This window comes from Prenolepis imparis, unplaced genomic scaffold, assembly GCF_030444845.1.
Source record: "Prenolepis imparis isolate NDT839.2.m4 unplaced genomic scaffold, iyPreImpa1.0 SCAF_23, whole genome shotgun sequence".
NCBI classification, from domain to species: Eukaryota; Metazoa; Arthropoda; class Insecta; order Hymenoptera; family Formicidae; genus Prenolepis; species Prenolepis imparis.
In genome coordinates this window covers 167986-179773 of record NW_028141181.1, presented here as the reverse complement: position 1 = coordinate 179773, position 11788 = coordinate 167986, and the positions used below count along the sequence as shown (strand labels likewise).

The window sequence follows — 11788 nt, the reverse complement described above, 5'->3', positions numbered from 1 at the left end:
ATCGCGCTGACGATACATAAAAAATATCGATGAAAAGTATAAGTGAAAAAGCAATAAATTGCCAAGCCTAATAAGCGCCCGTGTCTTACATGCTGTGTATTAGTTAACGCTACGAATTATTATTTTATTATTATTATATATCATTGTACAATTTGGAAACATAAATTTTTGATACTATTTGTATATATACAGGGTGTCCGGTGGTTCGCGTTTCACTTGTCGTGGGCAGAATCCTGGGATTATTTAGAGACGATTTTTCCTCAGCGAAAATGTCGAGGCACCAATAATTTTCGAGTTATAAGCGATTGAAAATAAAGGATTTTTCACAAACTAAGCCTTGTGGAAATAAAATATTAACAAAATCACATTCTTCAGTTAATTTCAGATAGAGTTTACTTTAATAGAATTTTAATTTAAGGTTTAGTTACAAAGATACACGATGACAAAAATTGGGAACATGCAAAAAATGACCTTCCTCGACATTGTCGTTGAGGAAAAATCGTCTCCAAATGATCTCAGGAATCTGCCCACGACAGGTGAAACGCGAACCACCGGACACTCTGTATATGCACATATATGCATAAGCATATATAAAATTAACAACAAACGAGTGCTTATTAGTCTTGCTACGTTACTGCCTTCTGCTACAGAAGGCCAGAAAGGATTTTCAGGCCGTATCTCGCGTGTAGCATGTCACGTGATTAGCACGGTAGAGGAACAAGGATAACGTGATTATCGATCCTTGTCTCTCTATCGTACGTCCGCGTGAGCAATGCAATGGTGTGTGTACGTGTACAGACATACACCACTACATAAAACCTGAGAGCAGTGTTGCCAGTGTTGGTGATTTATCACCAGATCTGGTGATTATTTATTTCACCTGGTGACGTGGTGATTATTTATTTCACCTGGTGACGTGGTGATTATTTTCTCATCTTAGGCAAAATCTGGTGATTTTGGTGCTATGAAAATTTTTCATGCATCGTGGAAATAAACAAATAAAAAAGATAGCATTAATTTGTTTGTAATGAGAATATTTTTAGTTCGTTTATTTAAAGAATATGTGTACCTGAGAATTTGTTTTGTTTTTTTATTTATTGTATATACGTTTATATAGTTTGATAAAATTATATTTTATTTATTAATATGTACTGCTGCTATGGTATTTAGTATTGTTCATTTTCAATAATATTCAGCAGTTGCTTCAATAAAAACATTATTTAACAATACAAAAAGATTTTTTTACTTAATGAATATATGTTTATAGTTTACTTTTGATGTTTTTCCTGATTAAAATAAATGTTAAATAACTCAATTTTCCTATCTCTTAATTGTTACTTGACAGAGAAAAATTTGACTTAATGTTAATTTCTTTAAATTCAATCAATTCTTACAAAATTATATTGGTTAAAATAAAGTTCTTTTTAAAAATTGGTAAGAAATGGAAAAATTGAGTCTTAAAACTAGAAAGTAAGATCCAAATATTTTGGTGATTTTCTCTTTAAATCTGGTGACAAAATGATCATAGATCTGGTGACAAAATTTTGATAGACTTGGCAACACTGCCTGAGAGTTATTTTCTCAGCGTTGGCAACACTGAAATCGGAGTTTCGCGTTGTCACCGCGTGAGGTCTCCAACATCAATTCGGAGTTTGCCTGGGTCGCCTGCCGACCCTTAAAAGACGATACACTAATATATAGAGAAAAAATTACACTCATTAGCATAACAAGACATAAAGCGCAGATAGTAGGAAAAATACATGCAACAATCAACTTAGACAAGAGGAAAATAAAACATACAATTTACGTCGTCAAAAACGATTTTCCCATGGAATATGAAGGAATCCTCGGGATAGATTTTTTGCGGAAGCATGGAGCCAACTGCGATTTTAAGAAACGGGTACTCACCATAGGAGACGCCGTGTTAAACCTACAACCGTATGATAAGATCCGGTTACAACCGCGCAGCGAAACGATAGTACGGGCCGCTACAAATCTAAATAGCATATCGTAAGAGCCGAGGAAATCACACCTAGAGTCTATATAGGGCGATGCTTAGTCGAACCGGAAAATTTCGAATGTCCGATTAGCGTCATCAATATCACCGACGAGATCGTCGAAATCAGAACACCATTGGTAACAATAGACGACGTAAACATAACACCAACGCACGAAATAAACGGTATAGAAACAGAAACTCCGAAATATTCGTCCGAAAGGAACAGAGAAATATGACAATTACTAAGGACAGAGCACCTCAACTCAGAAGAACGACAGGCAATACATAGGATAGCGAAGAATATAGCGACTTATTTCTTTTGGGCGGAGAGTCACTGAGCTGCACCGCGACAGTGAAACACGAGATAGCCACGTGCGCTGACACATCATCGGTCAATGTACGACCGTATCGTCTGCCGGAGAAACACAAGGCAGAAGTAAACAAACAAGTGCAAGAAATGTTAGAGGCCGGTATTATTCGGACAAGCGTTAGTCAATGGAACACGCCATTACTAGTAGTACCGAAAAAAGCAGATACATCCGGAAAACCGAAATTAAGGGTAGTTGTAGATTTCAGGCGGTTAAATAATTTAACGATAGGCGACTCATTCCTGCTGCCAAATATCACAGATATATTAGATCAGCTGGGAAACGCCAAATATTTTACCACCTTGGATCTGGCATCAGGATATCACCAGATACCAATGGCGGAACAGGATAAAAGCAAGACAACCTTCTCAACCCCTTACGGACATTACAAATTTAACCGAATGCCGTTTGGACTGAAGAATGCGTCAGCAACTTTCCAACGCCTGATGAATTCAGTACTTACTGGAATACGAGGGCTCAGATGTCTAGTCTATTTAGATGACATCGTTATCTACGGATCTAGCCTAGAGAATCATAACCAAAGACTCGTAGAAGTCCTGCAGAGACTACGAGGACACAACCTGAAGCTACAACCGGATAAATGTGAATTTCTGCGGAAGGAGGTAATATATCTGGGACACATTATCTCCGAAAATGGAATATTACCGGATCTATCAAAATTAACAGCGATAAAAGACTTTCCGACACCGAGAAAAGTAAAAGACATCCAGTCATTCATCGGACTAGCCGGATATTATCGCAAGTTTATACAAGATTTTTCAAGAACCGCGAAACCTCTAACAAAATTAACAAAGAAAAGTAAAACATTCGCGTGGAATAGCGAACAACAAATAGCATTCGATATATTAAAAGAAAAACTAATGACAGCACCAGTGCTACAATATCCAGATTTCAGTCAAGAATTTAATGTGACCACAGATGCTTCCGACTATGCAATCGGAGCTGTGCTGTCACAGGGACCGATAGGCAACGACCGACCCATCGCTTACGCAAGCAGAGTATTATTTCGCGCGGAGCAAAATTACAACACAACAGAAAAAGAATTACTAGCGATCGTATGGGCCGTGAAACATTTTAGACCATATATCTATGGAACGAAATTTAAAATCATTACGGATCACAAACCCCTGGTATGGCTTTTCAACGTAAACGATCCCGGATCAAGATTAATCCGCTGGAGATAGAAATTAGAAGAATATGATTATGAAATCATACACAAGGCCGGACGAGCGAACGCGAACGCCGACGCGCTAAGTCGAAATGTAACAAGAGACGCCAACCAAGAAGAACGGGAAGAAGAAATTCACAAGTTAGAAAAGGAAGAAGAAAAAAACGATTTCGATAACGAAAATTATACACTGAAGAAGAAAAACGGCAAATACTTTACGAATATCACAACGCACCCATTTGGAGGACATCAAGGAATCGAAAGAACAATTAAACGAATTTGCCTAAACCACAATTGGCTGGGTTTAACAAAAGATGTTGAACAATATATTTTGGCAAGATGCGAATCTTGTCAAAAAAATAAATTATCGCAAAAAAATAAAGTATCGTTAATAATTACGGATACGCCTAATCAACCGTTTGAAAAATGCGATATTGTAGGACCATTAATGGTAACTACAAATGGAAATAAATATTTGCTTACCTCTCAAGACAGTTTAACAAAGTTCAGTAAAGCTATCCCGATACCGAATCAAGAAGCCGGAACAATCGCAAAAGAATTCGTAACCAAAATAATTTGCGAACACGGAATTCCGGATAGAATTTGAACAGACCAAGGGACGAACTTTCTCAGCGAAATATTTAAAAATACATGTAAACTATTAAAAATCGAAAAATTACAAACAACCGCGTATCATCTGGAAACAAACGAAGCGTTCAAGCGATCACACAGGACGCTAGCCGAATATCTTCATCATTATATTAATGCCGATCAAATTGACTGAGACAAATGGACGCCGTACGCAATGTTTACGTACAACACAACCCCGCACACAGCAAGGGGATACACACCCTTTGAGCTAATCTACGGACATAGAGCCAACCTACCGACAGCATTGACAAAACCACCGAGAACAACATACAGTTACGACGATTACGCTCAAGAAGTCAGGGAAAGATTAAGGGCCACCCAGCAGATCGCGAAGGACCGCATATAGGAAGAAAAAATTAAAGCGAAAAAATATTACGATAAAGACACGAAAGAGACAAAATTCAAAGTCGTCGAAAAAGTGCTAATGCACGATAAAACGTTACGACGCGGACGATCAAAGAAACTTGACGCGCTATGGACGGAACCATACACGGTAATCGAAAAGAACTCCGACGTCAACTATACCATAAAAAGGGGAAGACGGACGATACGAATACATGCAAACAAGTTGAAACCGTACATAGAAAATTAAGAAAATAAACTTAAACATACCCATCCGCTGGTTCGTCCTTGACATCCGCTAGTTCCTCCTTACAATCAGTATTGGCGGAAGAAAGCAATACCCGCAGTAGGACCATGGACCAAGCATCCTCCGGCACAACCGGAGACAATCCTTCATAGGGGAGCAACGATGACGGCATACCTCCGTGATAAGGGAAGGACCGACCTTCCTCAACAGCCTGTAAGGCGCACCGAAGAGGAACATCGGTCACCCTCTCCCTGGGCACAGGCACAACTTCCTGAACCACACGTTCACCAGTGGTAACGTCAAAGGTCACACGTAACGAATATGGTGTATCGGAACATCGATACACCGCTTCGCAGGCCCGTAACATAGCCCCCCCGTGGACCACCACCTTGGCGTGGTGGGAGGGCTCACCCTTCGCAAGGGGATAGTGTTGCGAGGGGTGCCAAGAGTGGTCTGTACCTCGTGTTAAGAGGTACACTTCCCCCCGGTTTCTTGGGGCTGCCCCTGGTTTCTGGGGCTCCTCCTGGTCTGAGGGAGTCTTCTCACAGTCCGGGGGGACGGGGCCCACTTTCCCGTTAGAGCTTCGGCTCGTATGTGGTAAGGGATGGCGACCCGGAATTCAAACGCCCGGTGGCATGGCACCGTTAGGAGAGGACACTGCACGGTGCTTCGGCGCTTGTCCTCCCGCCATGCAGTCTGCGGCCTCGGCCGCCGGGGTTCTGTTTCGTGTCTCTGGGGGGGGGGGTATTTTCGGGGTTTATTCCCGGGGGTGTCCCCCCGGGGTCTCGGGGTGGGGTTTCGTGCGGCGGGGATCGCAGGGGGAGGGGGACCAGCCGTGACTACCCGAGGGGCCTTGCCCGGAGGGTTTACCCTGGGGGCATTGCCCGGAGGGAGTCACGGCGGTCAGTCGCCGGGGCCGCTCGGACGATTCCGAGGCGGGGCCCAGCGACGAGTAGGAGCCTCAGGGTGCTGGTTGGAGGGTTCGCCCTCGTCCCAGCGTCCCTGGGGTTGGCCGCACCCGGGCCACTCAGAATTATTCCGAGGGCTCGGGCCGGGAGCGGCGGAGGAGGCCTGCATGGTTACCCGAGGGGCTTTGCCCGGAGGGGTTACCCAAGGGGCATTGCTCGGAGGGTGCCAAGCGGGTCTGTCGTCGGGACCGCTCGGACGTTTTCGAGAGAGGAGCCCCGGGGCGCCGGTCGGGGGTCCCAGGCTGGGTAGCCTGGGTCCCCGTCCCGGCTCCCTGGGGTTGGCCGTTCCCGGGCCACTCGGACGTATTCCGAGGTAGGGCCGGGACGGCGGAGAAGGCCACGCGTGGTTACCCGAGGGGCTTTGCCCGGAAGGGATACCCAAGGGGCATCGCCCGGAGGGTGCCACGCGGGTCTGCCGCTGGGGCCGCTCGGACGTTTCCGAGGCGGGGCCCAGCGGCGAGAGTGAGTACTCCTGGCCGGTCGGGACCGTTTCCCCTTCCGAACCGGCCGGTCAAGAGAAGGTGTGTCCCTCTCGCCGGCAGTGATTAACCGGCGGGGGGACGGCTGGTCGCCACGGCGTGTAGGGCAGGGCCGGGGAGCGGCGACCCTGTCCAAAGCGTCCGTGGGGCCCCCCGGGTGGCGCCACCCGCTGCGGTGACCACACAGTCGGAGGTGTGGGACCCCTGAAACCCCATGGTGGAGTCAAACCCCTCATGGGGGAGTAAGGGGCTCGGGGCCTGGCCGGGGTGTGGTATCCCCCCGGCCTATGGCGTATGTCCCCTCCCCGGGGGAACTTGGGGCCCGGCCTTGGGGTGTGGCCGGTCATGTTTCGGGGCACCCCTTGGCCGGTGGGGGTATACCCTGGGGGACGGAGCCGCAGCGGGATCGTGGGAAGAAAAGAAATGGAGAACTTAAACACAAACACAAATGACGTGCGGGAGGAACAAGAGGCGGCGACAAGTGCTGCTGGGAAGGAGATGGGAGTACTGACATCTCATGCCCGACCAGGACCGATGTGGTCAAAGCCCAAATTCATTGGAATGAAAAGGGCTTCGGTTATGGTGAAGAGGCTGGAATATCGGGGCTGCTCAAATCAGGTGAAGATGAGTCGTCCGCTCATTGAGGGGCTGGTTGACAAAAACAGTCGCCCGCCGCTCTCTGCGGGGACAGCGGGGCGACAAGGGCCAGCAGGGCAGGTAAAATGGCATCAACAGATGAAGAAGAGATCAATGTCTTTGAGCCTAGCTCCAAGAAGAGAGGACGCCCGCCTACAATGGGTGAATACTACGTTCTCCAGGAAAGGAAGGCTAAGGAAGCAAAGAGGAGAGAGGAGAAACATGAGGCCGAGATGCTCGACCTCCGTAAACCTCTCCCCAACACGGCTGCGGAAGCGAGGATAAGAGAGCTAACTGAGGAGAAGATGGAGCAACTCAGGAACGCTTCAACTCCTGAAATAGCCGCAGAAGGGATGGAACAGGTACTTGCGGTAAAGAAGGCGGCCAACATGACCAAGAACCCTAAAGGTACGGTTCAAAGACAATTAAAAGAGGCCGCCTCCTATCTCGAGGCTGCAGTCACCACGCTGGCCAACAGGGCACAGCCCGTGACAATAGAGAAGGAGGATGGAGAAGCGGAGACCCACCGCAAAAAGATCCGATCTCTGCGGGCTGAAAATAGCAGGCTGCAGAGAGAGGCGGCGCATGCAAGGTCGAAACTTAAGGCGGGTACCGCTAAGGACTGTGGCTGCACAGGTTGGGGCAACACTGCCCCAACTAGAGATGAAAGCGCGAACGCCAGCGGAAGTGAGCCGCAGCCTTCGAAGGGACCGACCCCTATGGAGGTCGACCTCCCGGACACACGGGCCCAATCGCTCCCGCAGGTGTCCCCAATCAAGGGGGTAAGGAAAGCCTTGGGGGCAGAATACCCCCAAGGAATTGAGAAAGATGAGGACAAGTATGCCTACAATGAAATGTCGATAGGCATCCAGAACCTCCTACAAATTAGGGAGGAATTTGTCCAAGAGCTAAGGTCCAAGAACAGACCCCCCCTACCGCAGGCAGGACAGACCGGACCGAGCAAACACCCCAAAAACCCCGAAAGGGGCTAAAGAGAAGAAGCCCGCTACCGGACCCCGAGGAAATGCCGGGGAAGACACCCAACGTGTCGCTCCCCCCAGGGCGGCGAAAAATACCGTAGGCCAGGGTCCCAAAGGACTAAGCCCTGGCACCAGCGCCGCGCAAGAGAAGAGCGCGAAGTCCTCCCAGAAAAAAAGGGGGCCAGCAAGGGCAAAGCCCCGAGCAACCCCCCTCCATCCAGGAAGGACGCCACGCGTGCCCCCGAAGCCTCAGACCCGCGGAGGCCGTCCACGCCGGCTCCACATCCCCACCTCAGCCCGCTGCCCAGGAGGATGTCTGGACAGTGGTGGTGGGGAGAAAGGGGAAGAAAAAAGTGGAGGCCAAAGGCAAGCCCGACCAACCGGCGACAAACGCCCCCCGCGAGGCGGGGAAAAAAGTCGCCAAAGTCTCCCCCCCTCCAGCAGTGGAGGGCAGATGGGGAGCGCCGACAAGGCGGCGAAAAAGAAGGGGAAAGGAAGGAGAATACAGAGGCGGCAGTTGTCCTCACCTGCCCGGAGGGACACTATAAAGAGGTGGTGGATCTCGCGAGATCCCAAATCAACATTGCGGAGATTGGGATCTCGGGGATGAGGGCCACAAGAGCGGCCACCGGCGGCCTCAAGTATGAAGTCGCGGGAGAAGGACGAGCGGAGAAGGCCGACGAATTCGCGCGCAGGCTGAGGGACGTCCTGCACAACTTGGAGGGCGTAAAAGTCTCTCGGCCGGTGCAGACGGCAGAGCTCCGGGTCAGAGGGGTCGACGAATCGGTCACCTCGGACGAAATTCGTTCCGAGGTGGCAAGAGTGGGGAGCTGCGACCCCTCTGACGTAAAGGTGGGAAACATTAAGTTTCAGGGGAGCATGATGGGCACGGCGTGGATCCGTTGCCCCCTAGCCGCCGGCCAGCTAGCTGCCAATAAGGTGGCAAAGATGGGATCGCTCACCCTAGGGTGGGTACGAGCAGGGGTGCAGCTTCTAGACGCAAGGCCCCTGCAATGCTTCCGGTGCCTCGGCAAAGGGCATGTCCAGGGGCAATGCAAAAGCTAGGTCAATAGGAGCGACCTGTGCTATAATTGCGGAGCCTCTGGACACAAAGCACGGGATTGCAGGGGCCAAGTTAAGTGCTCCATCTGTTCTGACCTTGGATTAAGGTCAGACCACAGGGTGGGAAGCACTAAATGTACCCCGCCTAAACAGAGGGGCCAAAAGGTGGCCCCTCCAACGGGGGATAAGAAGAAGGGGTGTCCGCCCAAGGAGAGTACCTCCCGGTACTAACCCGTCAGCGGGTGCTCAACCGCGGCAACGGGGGGGAGAACACCCGCCCCAAGAGATGGGCCCTCAAAAAGATGGACCCGGACAAACTGTTGGCAGCTGTCTCTTCAGCTACCTGGCCTGGCATCCAAGTGCCGGCAGAGGATGTGCCAGGTCAGGTTAGTTGGCTCCGGGGCGTAATGGCGGATGCGTGTGATTTCGCCATGCCCCGGGCCAGATCGCTGTCGCGCCGTGCGGCCAAGGAGTGCCGCCAAGAGCCCATGTATTGGTGGACGGAGGAGATAACGGAACTCCGCAGGGCCTCCGTCCATGCAAGGCGCCGCTTCGTGAGAGAGAGGAGGAGGCGCGGCAACGAAGAGGAGACGGCGGACGCACTGGAGGGATATAGGGAAGCCAGGAAATCCCTCAGTGCGGCCATCAGAAAGGCTAAGACCAAAGCGTGGGGCGAGCAGCTGCTCGCCCTTAACGCAGACCCCTGGGGGCGCCCATACAGGCTTGTTATGAACAAGCTAAAACCATGGGCGCCCCCCGCGACGGAAAGTATGGATCTCCGGCTCCTGGAGGAAACTATAGAACAGTTGTTTCCCACAACACGGACTCCTCCAATTCCGGAGGAGCCAATCGGGTGGAACCAGGAGCTGGAGATCACGGAGCGTGAGATGGCCGAGGTGTTCAAAAGACTGAGGGCCAGGGGAAATGAAGCCCCTGATCCCGACGGAATACCCGGCCGGATCTAGGGGTTGGTCGAGGGCCATTTGTCCGGGTTTATGAGGCAGTTATACAATAACTGCCTCAGGGACGGAAAGTTCCCTGATGAATGGGGATCAGCACTAGCTGTGCTGATCCCCAAGGGAGGAAAACCGGAGGGCTCCCCTCCTGCATTTAGGCCAATATGCCTGTTGGACGAGGCGGGTAAACTGTTTGAAAGACTTATAGTGAACCACCTCGTCGGGCATCTGTCCCGGGACGGTATAGACCTCCATGAGGAACAATATGGGTTCCGCGAGGGACTTTCCACCATCGATGCCATACGGCGGGTGAGGTCCCTCGCGGAGTCCCACATAGAAGAGGGTAGGGTTGTTGTCGCCATATCACTAGATATTGTAAACGCGTTCAACACCCTGCCCTAGGACAGGATCGGGGACGCGATGGTTTATCATCGCGTCCCTGGTTACCTCATGGGGATCATTAGGAGTTATTTTGCACACAGACAAATAATGTTCCGGGACAGAAATGGCACGGAGTGCAGGAGGGAAATGTTTTGCGGGGTCCCACAGGAGTCAGTTCTTGGCCCTATGTTGTGGGACCTTGCCTATGACAGAGTCCTCCGGTCGGCACTTCCCCCCGGCTACGCAGTAGCAGACGACACACTAGTACTAGCCGGGGGTAACAACTGGCAAGAGGCGATTGCGATCGCCAATCAGGCAGTAGCATGCGCCGTGCGCGCGATAAGCGACATGGGCTTAAAAGTAACGCCTCAAAAAACGGAGGCGCTATTCATCCATGACGGCACTCGAGAAACAAAAAAAGGAGTGCCGCCAAGAGCCCATGTCGCAGTAAACGACGTCTCCGTCCAAGTAGGAAAAGAGTACTTGGGTCTATACCTGGACGGTACCTGGAGTTTCACCGGGCACTTCGACCGTCTGACGAAAAAAGTAGAAGGGGTAGCAGGCGCGCTTTATCGCCTGCTGCCCAACTTGGGAGGGCCGGACGGTCGAGTGCGCCGTCTGTATGCGGGCATCGTGAATTCGGTGGCCCTGTACGGGGCCCCGGTTTGGGCGGATGCGGCGATGGCCACAAAAAAAATTCGGGATACGCTCAGGCGTACCCAAAGGAAAGTGGCCATTCGCTGCATCCGCGGTTATCGGACGGTGTCCCATGCGGTGGCAATTACCCTAGCTGGGATGCCTCCCATGGAGCTCTCAGCGAAGATGTATGAAGAATCATACACGCGAGGAAGGGAGCTCCGTGGGTGGGGCATTAAACTCTCAGCTGGGGTGAGAGATAAGGTGAAACTCTGAGCCCGGCGACGCATGATGGAGAGATGGAAAAACTACCTCTCCAATGCGCCCCCAACGCACTCGGGGGCGCGCGTCGTCGGGGCCATGGGCCCGTTCTTAGAAGAATGGGTGGAGAGGGCTCACGGCGAGACGTCGTTCAGGACTACACAGGTGCTCACAGGCCATGGATGCTTTCAGGAGTACCTGTGTAGGATAGGAAGGGCGCGCACGGCAGGCTGCTGCCACTGTGAAGAGGAGGAGGACACGGCGCAACACATCCTCGAACATTGTAGTGCGTTCGAGGGTGTTTGGATACGGTACTTCGAATAAGTACAAACAAGCGTCCCCGATCTAATTTCTATTATTCTTAAATAATTAAGTGTTATGTTATGTTCCTATTCCTTTTCTTTGTAAATTCGCTCTAGTTCAAAACAACACGTCTTTAATTATACCCAATAAAAGGAGCGATACAATGTTTATGACACTCGGATATAAATTCGCTTCCCCGAGAAAAGGTCAACTTTGCGAGCGATCCTCTTTCTCTCTGTCATCCGGAATCGCGCCGATAATAACAATACGGCGTAACCCGCACAGGTCGATGTTCCGCTTACCTTGAGTCACGTGCTTAATTTCGGCGAA

General features: G+C 50.5%; 1 protein-coding gene across 1 annotated transcript; it reads left to right on the top strand.

The window, feature by feature from the left end:
• Positions 1 to 9223: 9223 nt before the first annotated feature.
• LOC145946821 (uncharacterized) lies at positions 9224 to 9886 on the top strand. The gene has a single exon (XM_083056577.1). It carries the CDS (start codon positions 9224 to 9226, stop codon positions 9884 to 9886), a length of 663 nt encoding a protein of 220 aa, XP_082912703.1.
• Positions 9887 to 11788: the final 1902 nt, after the last annotated feature.

Coding starts and splice junctions, on each gene's coding strand:
- LOC145946821 (XM_083056577.1), top strand. CDS start 9,224: ATGGACCCGGACAAACTGTTGGCAGCTGTCTCTTCAGCTACCTGGCCT.